The sequence below is a fragment of the Balaenoptera physalus genome, assembly GCF_965194825.1.
Source record: "Balaenoptera physalus genome assembly, chromosome: 18".
NCBI lineage: Eukaryota > Metazoa > Chordata > Mammalia > Artiodactyla > Balaenopteridae > Balaenoptera > Balaenoptera physalus.
This window is the reverse complement of record NC_138899.1, coordinates 1,131,935-1,146,678: the sequence shown is the minus strand read 5'-3', so window position 1 is coordinate 1,146,678 and position 14,744 is coordinate 1,131,935. Positions and strand designations below refer to the sequence as shown.

General features: G+C 43.9%; 1 protein-coding gene across 2 annotated transcripts in view; it reads right to left on the bottom strand.

The window, feature by feature from the left end:
- TUBGCP3 (tubulin gamma complex component 3) overlaps positions 1-14,744 on the bottom strand; it is a 61,320-nt gene that overhangs the window by 18,006 nt on the left and 28,570 nt on the right. The window contains exons 12-17 of one of the 2 annotated variants that reach the window (XM_082434974.1): positions 9,602-9,712; positions 9,174-9,282; positions 6,144-6,333; positions 4,022-4,157; positions 3,129-3,197; positions 487-622 (exon numbers count right to left, since the gene is read on the bottom strand). In XM_082434974.1, coding sequence (XP_082291100.1) covers positions 487-622; positions 3,129-3,197; positions 4,022-4,157; positions 6,144-6,333; positions 9,174-9,282; positions 9,602-9,712 — 751 coding nt within the window. The remainder of the gene's footprint in view (positions 1-486; positions 623-3,128; positions 3,198-4,021; positions 4,158-6,143; positions 6,334-9,173; positions 9,283-9,601; positions 9,713-14,744) is intronic. The other variant, XM_082434975.1, reaches the window with a different exon arrangement.

Below are 14,744 nucleotides of genomic sequence, written 5' to 3'. Positions count from 1 at the left end.
TGAAGACACTCAATATTTATAACATTAAAATGAACTTGACTATATGACATGAGAGTTTTATTATAGCTTTTAACTGTAAAATATTGTAAAATCTTCCCATGTCCTGGTTTATGAACCAAAACAATATTAAAGCAATTCCCAAATAGACTTTAATTAAAACACTTAGTGAATTTTAAATGAGCCAGTGATTTACTAAATGGCTTTCTTTCCTTAAAAATTATTTTTTTTTAAAAAATTAAAGTACATATATGAACACTACATGATTCTAAAAGAAACTTCAATGTCTAAAAAAACCTAACTTGACTCAATTTCTTTTCCTGATTTGCACTGAAGTCAAGATAAGCATATTACAAATGAGCCTCTTCACAAAAGACAAATCCAAAAGCACAAGAAACCACTTTTCAATTACTTTAAGAACACTTTTGTTTTTGCGAAGCTGCTGGAAACCAAGGGCCAGGCGGGGACACGCCCTCTGCCGGGGTTTACCTGGCATATTTCTCAGGAGCTTGGCGTTGCACATGTGCCCCTTCCGGATGTCAGTGAGGATGTACTCCATCCGCTTGGCCCTCCAGAGGAAGTTAAACACTCTCAGGTAGTGGCTCATACACTCTCGAGTGAACACCTGGGAAGAGCAGAACACAGGCTGACAGGAACCTGTAAGGTGAGGGTCCTCCCGGGGCAGGGCTCAGTCATTTTTTTCCTTAAACAGAAAGCCAGAGAACACACAACCAGCTCTAACACGTTCTAAGTGGTAGGTAAGCAACCAGCACAGCCCACTTCAGGAAAGCGCCATCACACAGCAACCACGCTGATCGTTTACGCGTCAGAGCACATTCAACGGACCTGACGCACAAAAGTTCAGTGTGACCGAAATTCCTTACAACTATGAACTGTCTAGAGCGGGGACGTTCACATCCCACTGCATTCACACAGGGAAACAGCGCCCACAGGACGTGGTCCCTCAGTCCATCACTTACTGCAGAATAAAGTTCGGAGGAACATTCAACAAATAAGCTCCTGACACCTCATGTAACACCCTGGAGATCAAGGGTAGAAATAAATGGATTTTATCCTGCCCATTGTCAAAATGACATTTGTCTTTCCAAATCCTTCTTCACAGAATTTGTTAAGAATCTAAAATAATGCTGTGTTATAGAAGATATAACTATGTAACTAAGATATGTACCCATTCTAATTAAATTCTATATAAAAAATGACAATCTCAATGAGAATAGAAAGGAAATAGAGATTAATATGGTAAATTAAACAGGGAAAAATCAGGAAATCCATTTGCTTCTAAAATCTGATTCTAAAACCATAAATTTTTAAATAAAATAGCCCTCTTTTTATCTTTCTAGTAACTTCTGTATCCAACTGCACAGAATTTAATGTGATAGTTAAAAATTATTTCAATTTCTAACGTTAGTCTGATTATCTGCAGCTGTTCAATAAAACGGCTACAGATAGAGCCACTCCACTGAGAACATGCCAACCCAGGACATGTGCCGACCCTGGGACTGGAGTGCAAAGACCGGACGGGCAAGAGGCCACGCCCCGTGTGAGTCCTGGGCAGACTCCAGCAACCAACTACAAGCCCTCTTCTCCTTCCAATCCAGCCTCTCCCGTCGGACCATCAACCCACTGGAGTTGGCAAGGAAATGGACGCCTATGAGCCACAGGTAGGGATCTATCTTAAATTTCTTTTTAAATACATCTATGATATAAACTTCTTTTCTTGACTCTACTAGAGCTTTTAAATATCTAAAATCTTGAAAATATAACATAGCGTGATCAATTGTTTATGCACAAGGTATGCAATGCATAACTTCGATACTCTCAGTAAGATGTGCAATATCATACAATAATTAACTAACCGTGTATATAGACCATGTTCAGTGTATCTACTACTCCAGGCACCTACATTTTGTGAAATAATCGATGCAGCTGCCTTCACTATGGTATCATTTATACTATGAAAAAAATAATATGTAAAATATGCAATATTAACAAGGTAGATAACAGGAAAGTTTCTAACATAAATAATTTGTTAAAATATCCTCTTTTTTACATTATAATTACTTAAAACTATTTATGACATACATCAAAGGAGAAAAAACTAATTTGAATATGACCAAAAATTAAGTTTGAGCACAGTTATATATTGAAAATGTAGTAGCTTTGATCTGATAAAATTTAAACACGGGGAGTTTATGTGTAAAAAGCCTGCCCCAGTAGCTACCGCCTCACAGGAGACAGACAGAGCCACCTGCCAGAGCAAAGCCGTCAGCCCAAAGGGAATGCAGGAGAGCCTGGCTTCGGTGCAAGTTCTCCAGCAGGAGACGGGCCCATATCACACCTGGAGAGGAAGGACAGCCACAAACTCCAACTCTGCAAAGACTGCTAGGGAGACATTGTAGAGCCAAATTACACTACTTCTTAACAAAATATTTTCCCAAGAATTAGAAGAAATGCATGTCCTTCTTCAATATTTCAGATATGAAAGTGACTGAGATAAGTTCAAAGAGATGCCTTGGTCAAGGAGAGTTCACTCAAGTCTGAATAAAGAAAAACTGAGCACTAAAGAGGGCATTTTAATTGCAGACACACAAGAAGAGAGCTGTGCTGGTCAATCCTTTATGATCTGGGAACCATTCAAGGAAATAGTACTTTTCTTTAAACACAGTGAAAGCACTATGAACAATAGGACAGCTATTTTCTCATCAGTTTAAATGAATACTAAATATCAAATTTTATCCAAGTAGTAAAAATACAACTCCACTAAAATACTTTATAGTTCCCTTCAAATTATCCTAAATTAGTCACTACAGTCTAAGAATAATGGAACAAAATGAATAACCCATTTATTAAGTACTTGCTGAAACCTATGATAAGAACAAATGATATTAAGAATTCTTAAAATAATCCAGCACTTCAGCACTCATTAGTGACTGTTGTGCGCACACACGCGCGCGCGCACACACACACACACACGACTCTGGCTCAAGCATTCATTCAACGGATGCATGCGGGAGGCAAGCGAGCACTTGCGCTCTAGAGAGAAAGCGGCTCGGAAGCAACAGGACGTGCAGCCACCCAAACAGCTATGACGGCGCCCAGCGGGATCTTACGGTTGCGATGGGCCCGTCGACGTGGTAATCCAGGCTGAAGACGTCCCAGCCGGTGTCACCTGGAGAGACCTGAGCGCAAAAACAAACACACAACTGCAGGGCTTCCCACCACTGTGAGGCTGTCGAGTCCTCAAAGAAAAGGCATTAAAATAAAGCCCAATTTTTAAAAACCACTCAGCAGTTTTGAGCGTGAGCTGCATGACAGCAGAGGAGGGCATCTTTTGTCCACTCCTGTACCCTCAGCATCTAGACAGTGACAGGCACATACGCGGTACCCTGCAAATATTCTGGAATAAAGAGCATATTTTCAATGAATACTGTAAAATCAGTTTTAACATTCATCAGCATTTTCTCAAATGACAAAAACCCACTGCCTTTTGGGTTCCTAACCCTTAAAAGTAAACATTTGTTAAAAACCCACAGGTTCTGCTAATGGTCCTCCATCATAAGTAAGCAAACAGTGTATTATGTTTATGAAATACTCATTCCCCTAAAAAAAGTCATCTTCTACCAACTAAAACTAAACACCTCTATTTGCGATCAATGCTACTGCAATCTGTCACCTCTGGGCCCGGTATCATCACCAGCAGCAGCAGCGGTGGTGACTAAGCGTCCACGTGGCCAGGCCCCAGGACAGAGCTGCATGTGCCCTGCCCGCAGCCCTGGGGGCCCTCTGTCAGGAGAACACACTGAGGTGCGGGGACCCGTCTGAGGCCACACCACGCCAGGCCACTGGGCAGGGATTCCGACGCACGGTGGCCAGCTCCCCCCCCCCACCAGAGCGGAGCAGCGAGGAGAGGAGAGGAGAGGAGAGGGCAGAGCGGAGCAGCGGGGCCTCAGGCCACACGGAGGGCGTCAGCGAGGAGCCCCGGGTGGGACCAGAGCTGCGGTACCTCCAGCAGCCTCACATCCAGTCTTCTGAGGGCCTCAGGGCTGTCAAACTGGGCGTTGGTGGCTCTGACAGCTGTTTCAAGAATCCCAGTCAAGTTGTGTTGGTACAAAGTCGTAGCCGGACGGGCAAGTTCTGGTCTTAACAGATTTTTGTAAAAGTAAAAGAGAATGTTACTTGAATTCTTAATGCACTTCCTAAAAACTTAAAATTATAAAGAGTTCAAATTACAAAACCTAAAAGGACAAATGGAACCAATACAACACGGTAACAAAATGACTATAAAATTTGAATGCTACAGAATTAACTATAAATAAGATTTCATGAAGTATTTTGGGGAACAAAACACTTCTTTAAAATTAATTTTGATTCAGCTTAAAATTGAAAATCCTTAAGTGAGCCACGCATGTTAACAAATACAGTTTTCAAACTTAAGCCTGGTCTACAGTAGCATGAACTACTGTAACTTCCTGTACAAATCCAATGGGCAGAAAGGACTAGATTAAATCAAAACAATTGGCTGTGTGGACACCATGATTCTAAAGGCTAAAAACTACTGCATTACCAGCAAACATTTAAGGGTTACTGACATCTGCGTTCCTAAATATGAAACTGACATCTGCGTTCCTAAATATGAAGCTAACATTTCTGAGATCCGCCCCAGGTGTGCGCAGGGTGAAAAAGGACCAACAACGTCAGTGTCGCTCAAATAAATCTGAGGCAAGCTAGAGACTGATGACATTCCCCTTTTAAAACTGGAAACTTAAAACAGGCCTTTGAGAAGAAATAAATTTTTCATTTACTATCAAGGATGAGACACTTTAATTATTAAAACCCAGCATAAGGCAAACACGGGTAAGTCAGCTAAATGATGCGATCTGCAACGCGGCCATGGCCTCTAAACGTTCACAAAACGCCTGCTCTCCTCCACCCCAAACCTGCACACTTGCCCCCCACCCCCTGGGCCACTGAAAGAACATCTCCCCCTAAAAACTCATCTCCACCCACTCCCCACAGGTGCTGCCCTGGGACCAGTACCTAAGTCACCAGCGACCCCCTTCCTTACAGAGAGCAGAAAGGCTCCTTCAGGAAGTATAACCACCAAGAATTCATGTTCAGCAGATCATCAACTCTTTCATGAGCTAACTCCTCAAACAAGGTTACCCCTGAGCCTGCTATGTGTGCCTTCAAAACTCAGTCATCTTTCGTACTGAAGACGGCCTTCTGGTTGGAGGTGGAACTACGGCGCTTCCGTGGCTGAAGCGGCTTCTCAAGTGCAGTCCCCACGCCAGCAGCTTCCCCTCGGCCGGGACCCTCTTAGGGACGCACCGTCCTGGCTCCGGCCCAGAGCCACGGAGCCGGGCTCCGCGGTCAGGCCCGGCCGTCCAGTCCAACAATCCCCGGAGGGGATTCCGACACACATGGAGTCTGGGGACCAAAGGCCTGAGACACTACTGGACTGACACAGGCACGATTGAAGTGTCCCAAAGGCAGCGCCAAGAAGCCACACGTCCAGTCCTAGGCGCCCGAGTCCACGCTGTGCCCACCCACGGCTGCCCGGGGCCCGGCTGTCTGCTACAGAGCTGGCCCTCCTGTCTCTATGGCAGGAAGGAGGGACACACACTTCCTTCTAGAAGGGACGGTGCCAGGAGGAATGTCATGGAACTGAATGGAAGGAGTAGTTCTATGAAGAACTACTAATGGAAGGGACAAACTAATGGAAGTTTGTCCTATGATGTTGTTTTGTTTTTTTAGCAAGAAATAATGTAAACTAAAAACATGGAAGAAAAAGTTCCATTTTAAAACATACATTTTATTTCGCAGACTACTCTCAAACTGAAGCTAAGCTAACCGACCACACCACGCGCCCCTCATACCCCTGCTGGTCGGTGCCAGTGCTCAAGAGGCACACGAGCCCCGCGAGTGAAGCACAGGACAAGAACTAAAGGGACATTGGCTTGATGATGCGACAATTTTCTCTCCTCGGATTTCATCTTCCCAACGTTCTATGAGAATTCAACACATTTCCTCTAATGTCGCTTATTCTTTTAAAAAGAAACTGTAAAGCTCTTTATCATGCTGAACTCTACTGCACGTTTACGAAAAAACCTAAAGAGCCTTCTTACTTGAGCAAATCCATTAAGTGCCTGATAAAGTCTCCTTGACCGAGCAGCAAGTACCGCCTCATGGCCTGCATGTGGTCCAGCAGGCTGTACTTCTTATTCAGAACATCCAGTAGGTACTTGCTGGTCTCAAAATAAGCCGCGTCAATTTTCCCCTGAAATGCATTTTCCAAATCTGTGAAAAAATCTGCAGCTGTAAAGAACAAAGGGGAAAAGTACGCATACGTACATAATCTGCATTTTACGAAGGAGGAATGAGAGACTCACACACACACAAGTCACTCCACACCTGCTCACAGCTTCGCTGACAGGCCGAGGGCGCGGTCAGGAGGGCAGACCAGGAGGGCTTGTTTGTTCTTCAGAATAACGGTTCCGTTAAGAAAAACCTATTTTAGCACTGCTGCTATTCTAATTATACATTACTGCGGAGAAACTAAGGTGTCCACAGTGAGGAAAACGTAGTTTTCTGTAGAAGGGGAGGTCTGATGGTGCAGTAATGTGAGGGCGCCAGGCGCTGAGCTGACCACGGTCATATTTGGGGGATGGGGAGGGGGAGGGGCAACACAAATTTCTGTTGATCTATGTCATTTTAATAATGTCAAGATCCTCCCCCAGAAGTGTTCTTGCTGTACCATTGCTCGATTCATGAAGGGTTTTCACGCCAAAAACAAGGTTTAATGCCAACCAACGGCAGCCAAAGCGCCCGTCAGATGACACCCGACCCACAGCCTGCTGGCCGGTCTCTGTTCCTTATGCTCCCACAGGAAAACATCTACCCTTAACTCTCTAGGCTCCCTTTTAAATTTCCAAAGTTTTTCCCATATGAGAAATATAAACGTGACTTTTCCCACTGCTGTTTGTATCATCACTAGCAGCCCTTCCGAGGCCGCGTCTCTCCTCCTCCCGGCGGCGCTGGCAGCCGAAACCCCCTCGCTCCGCAGAGGGTAGCAGCGGGGAGAGCAAGGGTGGCTGACTGAGGCAGAGCAGCAGCGCTGTGGCCCCCTCCTGCCTGCCCGCCGCGCGCTGGGCGCTGGGCGCTCACGGGTGCTGGCCTCCGCTGCGGGTCTCCACGGCAGGCCGGGCACAGCACTCGTCCTCCCTGAGTGCCATCTTCTCCGGCCACTAGGGAAACGTCGAAAGGCATCAACACAACTCTTCACCGGGCTCTTCCTCCTCCTTCTACCTCCTCAACACAGGTGTTTCCAAACATTCTGTACTGGGACCTCCATATTCTAAGAACTAACCTGGCATCTCTGAATCCCTAAAAAGTTTACACAGAACAGTGCGTGTCAAACACACCTGAGACAGGGAGCCAGAGGGGTGAGAGGGAGATGTGTCTGGCCCGCGGCTGCAGCTGCCGCCTTGCCCTGGAGCCCTGGCCTTAACCGCATGGCGACACAGGTGCGACCACATCTCCCGTCAACCCTGACCTTGATCTGGATTTTCAGTACAACTCCAGCACATTCTGGAATCTCCCCTAGGGAGCCCTCGCAGATGCTGAAAATCAAGCTGGGCCAAAAGGAACACAAGAAGGTGCGCAGCGTCACGACTCATCAGGGAAATGCAAACCAAAACCACAGTGAGATAGCACCTCGTGCCTCTCAGAATGGCCACCGTGGAAAAGTCAAGAAATCACAAGTGCTGATGAGGACATGGAGAAAAGGAAACCCTAGTACAGCGTGGGTGGGAATGTAAATTGATGCAGCCACTGTGGAGAACAGTATGGCGGTTCCTCAAAAAATTAAGAATAGAACTACCATACGACCCAGCAATTCACATACAAAAGGAAATGAAGTCAGGATCTCAAAGGAATCTCTGCACTCCGTGTTCACTGCAGCATTACTGACAAAAGCCAAGACATGGAAACAACCAAAGTGTCCACGGACACATGAATGGATAAAGAAGATACAGTGTACATATCCAATGGAACATAATTCAGCCTTAAAAAAAGCAGGTGCTTCTGCCATTGGTGACAACGTGGACGGACCTGGATGACATCATGCTGAGTGAAGTAAGCCAGACAGAGAAAAGAAAGGCTGTATGATCTCACTTACACGTGGAATCTAAAATCGTCAAACTCATAGAATCAGAGCGTAGAATGGTGGTTGCCAGGGACGGTGGGGAGGGGGAAATGGGAAGGTGCAGGTCCAAGGGTACCAAGTTTTGATTATACAAGATGCATAAGCTCTGGAGACCTGCATACACCAGATGGCACAGTGCCTACAGCTAGCAGTACTGCCCTGTGTACTTCAAGCACGTTATCTGTACACGTCATCTCATGTATCACTTTCTACCATTTACTACTTATTATTTCACTTTATTGTATGTTTAATCTCCATTCCTAGAGCACAGTTCATGAAAAGCATCATCATGGTGAATTCATACCATCTCCCCTACAGCTACCACAATGCCTCACACAAAATAAACTTGAATGAGTCAAGACAACAGTATAAGTAACAAATGTAGCCAAGACTGGACAGCTGTCCATGTAAGTCAGCCACACAGAGAACACATGAAATTACTGAGGATGGGGCAGGCAGCAAATGGGGAAACTGGCAGAGAGGAGAGTAGTAAATGAGGGAAAGCCACACAACGGTTAACACAGTGCGGCATTCTGAATACATAAACGCTGGGAATCAGTGCTGATTTCTGAACAAGCCTCTGAGTTCATTAGCAAGTGTTTCCTTTATTACCTTACTTTGGCATACTGTCACTGCATCACAAAAAAAGTAACACAAGTTACCAAGGAGAGTAAAATAGCTACACCTAGTTATTTTTTAACTGTATAAGAAAGGAAATTCAAAATTTACACAGTAATAGATATTTTATATGTATCACGCTGTGTATTAAGGCATCTTGGATAATAATTCCGAAAATCTGTCAGTCCTATTGAACGAAACATACTTCAAGCAATATATAGCACTGTCACCACCACCATCACCAGCGTCACCCCGACATCACCACTATCACCACCACCACCATCATCACCACCATCGTGCCATCACATTATCACCACCATCATCGTCATCATACCGTCCTGGGGTGATTCTGCAGACTTGGTCACAGCTATCATCTTTGTAGTGGGCGTCTGGTCATGACAAACCTGGTGCAGGAAATTTATTGATTTTCCTATCAAAAGGACCTAAAAAAAGGAAAATATTCTAGAGTTACCTTTATTCAAAATTAAAACGATCTAACATCCAAGCACTACAAATTATTCTATTGACTAAAAACTAAATAATAAGAACATCTGGGATAGTATCAAGTGAATTCCAGGAACTGAAAAAATTGCTACTAACAAATACATATTAATACGTTGAGGCAGTCAATTAACATATACTTCACCTCAAGAATGTAAATCCTAAAATGCCACAAAACTGTGTTAACTGAAGACTGGTTTTGTCACCGGATGCAGGTAAATACAGCATTAGCATATCACGGTCACAGCAGTCGCACCCCACCTTCCTGGACTGGTCCATCGTCATGAAGGACGGGATCATCGACTTCCGCAGGGTGTACTTGTCGTGCCACAGCCGGTCTGTCTTCACCGTTGGATCTGATGCTACGAAAAACTGAAAGGAAAGAGGCAGTGAAACATTAAAAAGTGATATTTATGGCGAAATATTAGCTAACAGCAACATCAAGAAATAAGTAATTCTAGGAAGCAAAATTCTCCAGATATTGGGAGGCTTACCATTTATACAATAAATCTTATTTTAAGAGGCATTTTGATAGATCTCTCTAAATGGAATCACTTCTTCCCCACTTTTTAAAACCAAAATATAGCGAAAGTAAGATAAGCTTTTTCTCGAAGACATGTGGTCGCCCTTGTAAATATAATAACAATGACAGCCTCTGCTGTGTACATCATGGATCTGAGTGTGAGGTCTGCCTAATCCACACGGACTCCTCCCACAACCTTAGGAAAGGCACACAGGCCTCTGGGGCTGTTTCAATATTCAATTCAAGCCAATTCAGAGTCTTCCTCTCCTCCTCCCACCAATCAGCTGCGTCTCCTCCTGCCGCTGTGCCGCCGCCGGCAGAGGCCCCAGGGCCACCCGCAGCACTGCAGGAAGCGACCTTCGCGTGGCGCTCTCCCCGAAACCCACTGCGCTCGGAAGCTTCCCCTGTTCACTTCCTCACCTTCCCTAACCCCGCCCACCGGCCTGTTCCCTGACATCCAAAAGGGTACGGGTGCTAAGGAGAAAACTAAGCTGCTGTTGTTTCCAGCCCGTCTGCTACCACGCCGAGGCCACTCTCCTTTTTCAGCCATAGTCCTAACAGACTTGTGCTTTTATTTCTATAAACTCGATCTCTAACAGCAGAACTGCTGAGTCCAAGTAATTTCTAATTTTTATAAACAATGCCAGATCTCCCTTCCAAACGGCCCTGTCAACTGACCCTCCCACCACAGGAAGCTCTACATTCCTGCATCCTTGCTCGGTTTGAATTTTGCCAATCAGGCAAAATCATGGTTGCTTGTACTGTTCTTTTACTGACAACAAAGGAAGTTGGGCCTATTTTCATAATGCTGATTGCCACATGATTTTCTCCTGTGAATTGTCTTTTCATATCTTCATCCCATCTTTCTACTGTCTTTTTCTTACCAATACACAGAGGCTCTTTGTTATATAAGGGAGAGTGACCATTTGTGAATCCTTAAGAATTACAAATGTTTCCAAATTAATGACTTGCCACTGTTTATGGTCTGCTCCATGTTTTGTCTTGTTCTTTCTGGGTCAGATTGGTGACTGTCTTCCTTTATGGCTTCTGGGTCTCCTGTCTTCCTAAGAGCTCCCCATCCTAGATTACAGAAATATTCTCCGCAATTTTAGTAAGTACACTGGGCCCTCTGCATCCATGGTTGGGTGAATCCATGGATGCAGAACCCAGGGATGCGGGTGGGGTGGGTACCACACCACACCATTTTGTACAAGGGACTTGAGCATCTGCAAATGTTTGTCTGCGAGGGTCCTGGAAACAATGCCCCATGGACACCGAGGGGCAGCTGTATTCCCGCTGCGCTGTTTTCGTTCCCTAGATCTTCCGTCCCTGCACACAGGAGACACTGGGGTCTGTTTCCTTCTGGGCTGCATTTTCTCTTTACTGGCCAGGCCAGCACCTCTTATTTAATACAGCACCCCTTCCTCTGAGCTAGCGTCCTCACCAGGAGCGATCATTACAGTCACTTACATCGAAAGATTAAAAGGGGAATAACTGACTCCACCAAGAGATGCTGAGGAGTGTCTGATAGTATGTTTACACCCGTCCACGGCGACCAGTTAGATGCACTGGAGCGCATCTGGTGCTTCGCTCCATCTCGGTTACTATCCCTCCCGGCGTCCCGTTGCCCGTCCTGGGAGGGCGGAGTGCCCTGAGCTGACGCCGCGTCCTTCAGACTCCACGCGAGGTGCCTTCCCTGCTGCCGGCCTGATCCAGGCTTTAGGTTCCTAAGTGTTCATTGCTCCACCGACCTAGAATCAGCCACTTCTCCAAGGAGCCCCAGTCCCTTTTGGGGAGAAATGGCATTTGGACCACAGCCCAAGTACTTGGCAGTACTTTAAGTCAGCAGCTGGATGTCTGAGACGCAGCACCGGCCACGTTGCACATGGCAGCTCGGTCCTCCCACTGGACTGCAAAATCCATTTAGGTCCCAACATACCTAAATGCCTTTTTGTTGACTTTTACATAAAGTCCAAATCACCAATTGGTGAATAACACACAACCCTGGCTACAAAGGTGTGTCTGCAGATACAAAATGGATTTAAAGAATTTAAAAAATATTTTTAGCAAATATATAGCAATACAAAATTAATAGTTTCCTAGCAAAAAGTAAATAACCAAAATAAACCTAAGGAAGGGGCTTGAGAAACAGAGAAGGAGGGAGGGACAGAGAAGACTCTAAAAAGAGCAGTATCTGTAGAAGAAATCAGAAATGTAAACTGCTATCACCAAGACATGGGGTCTACTAAACTGTAAAAAAAGGTATCTTTCTTATATTATTCTAGACCACAGAAGAATGTGCAGTACCTGTTTATTTAATGAATCTTGCTTAACACAAGCTAATCCTGATAAAAATAATGCCCCAAATGGAAACTACAGACCACTTTCATTTGTGAATACAGATGAAGAAAGTTTGAGTGAAACATTATCCTTGCGTTACAGGAATAAAGTATTTTGGGGCACAACATACTTCTAATACACACTAAATGTGTAAAAATGAATTACAGAATATTATAATGTAGTCATTAAAAATGAAGTTTGGGAATTCCATGGCAGTCCAGTTGTTAGGACTCAGCACTTTCACTGCGTGGCCTGGGTTCAATCCCTAGTCGGGGAACTAAGACCCCGCAAGCCACGTGTCATGGCTGGAAAAAAATTAATTAATTAAAATGAAGTTTGTTAACTATCAGAAGTCATTCTGAGAATCTGATAAAAACTACAGATTTTCTTCCCAGGAAAAAAAATGCTTATATCCACAAAATACACAGTTTTATGTGCTATTCAGGAGTTTCAGGGATCACATTTTAAGAAGCCTTGGTATAGAAGAATAATGTTTAATGGCATGAAATTATTTTCTTTATTTACTTCAAGTAAAAATAGAGGTCACAGGACTTCCCTGGTGGCGCAGTGGTTAAGAAGCCACCTGCCAATGCAGGGGACACAGGTTTGAGTCCTGGTCCGGAAGATCCCACATGCTGCGGAGCAACTAAGCCCGTGCGCCACAACTACTGGAAGCCCATGTGCCGCAACTACTGAAGCCCACGTGCCTAGAGCCCATGCTCTGCAACAAGAGAAGCCACCGCCATGAGAGGCCCACGCACTGCAACGAAGAGTAGCCCCCGCTCGCCGCAACTAGAGAAAGCCCGTGAGCAGCAACGAAGACCCAACGCAGCCAAAAATAAATAAATAAATTTATTTTTTAAAAAAATAGAGGTTACAAAATACTATGTGTGGTATGATATACACACACATAAAAATATATAAAAAAGGGATATACAAAAATATTAACAGAGGTTATAGGTTCATGATGAGATTCAATAAATTTTAATTTTCCTCTCCGTGTTTACATACTCGAAAACGTTTTAATTGCACATTTTTAAATCAGAAAAAAATACTGTTCAAAAGAACTGAGTAATTCAAGCCAATGAGTGAACATATGGTACAAGTAAGAATTTTTTTAGAAACACTGTTTACCCAAGGCGATGAACTAAAAAAGATTTTTTTTTTCCTGTTCACAGAAATCTACTCCCAAGGGTAACTATTTAAGGAAACAAAATTTCTAATGATGTTAAGGTCTTATATTTGATCCTTGTATTTGATCCTAGATGGTATCGAGCCATCTAGGATCAAATACAGCCAGTTTCCTTTAAGTAGGTATCTGAACAAATGCCAACATTTTTATGACCATGAGGATGAGACTGCTACATTTATTTCCAACTCATATTCTTATCTTTAGATATCAATTTAAATTATGAAAGTATTTATTGATATTCCTTTTTTTAGACTTTTTTGGATTTATATTCCCTTTCTAATTTTAAACACATAACTAACGACTGCTTTCAGTACTATTATAATGAGGCTATCACCACTTTAACATAAACTCAAATCAGCCCTGATAGAAATTAAAGTGTCACAAGCTCACCATGAACAATCTAAGAGGTTACCCAGTCACCACACTATGTCTGCTCTGTGGCTTGCCATTCAACAGATTAGATTAACTGCATATAAATTGTTATTTATCTGTTATTCACTTAAACAGAATAGCTAGTTTCTACAGACAACACACTAATTTATCCTGATAGTTGGAGTACAGCTGGATTTTTATCAGTATGAACAATAAGAAAATTTAATTTAGAAGATAAAGAACTCAGGCATTCAGTCATCTTTAGAAGTTATGAAAGCATCATTTCATCTGAGGGCAAAGTAGCACTCAATCACCCTACTAGCAAACATCTAGAAGCAAACACCGAGAGGCCTGGGCATAATTAATCTTGCAAAAAATATAGTTACAGAGGAAAAGAATCAAGGTCAGAATATAATTGCAATATGCTTTTATTTTACTGATGCACTTTCCACTCAAGGCTCTTTAATTTGCACCATTATGTCAAACACAGAAAGAAGTGAGGGAAAATATAAAGCATAATTGAACCATGATTTCTCATGAAGTGCTGGACAAATGCCAAGGCCTTCCTGCTAAAAACAGAAATGAAGAGGGTAATTTCCTCAGCAAGCGACTTATTTTCTAAGACCAGATCCATTCATTCAGACCACAAAGGACCCCAACTTCAACGGGTCAATAGGCAGGCCACCACCAAGAGACCCGCCTCTGGCCACGCGGAGAGAAGCCAGAGGCTCTGGACCAGGGGAAGGCCAGAGGGAGCTGACCAGGCAGACTGGCAGACGACAGCTTTCAGGGGTGGGCGTGAAAGTGCCAAAGTGTAAGATAGGTACATGGTCAACCTTTAAATCCAATAATTCCTAGCAAAAGTGTAAGAGAAACAAAATAAGGAGAGTGCTGAAGGCATCCACAGAGGTAGTCCAAAAAGCAGCCCCTGCGTTCTCTCTAGTTAGTGCGCTGACCTTCCGATCCAAGGATGCAGA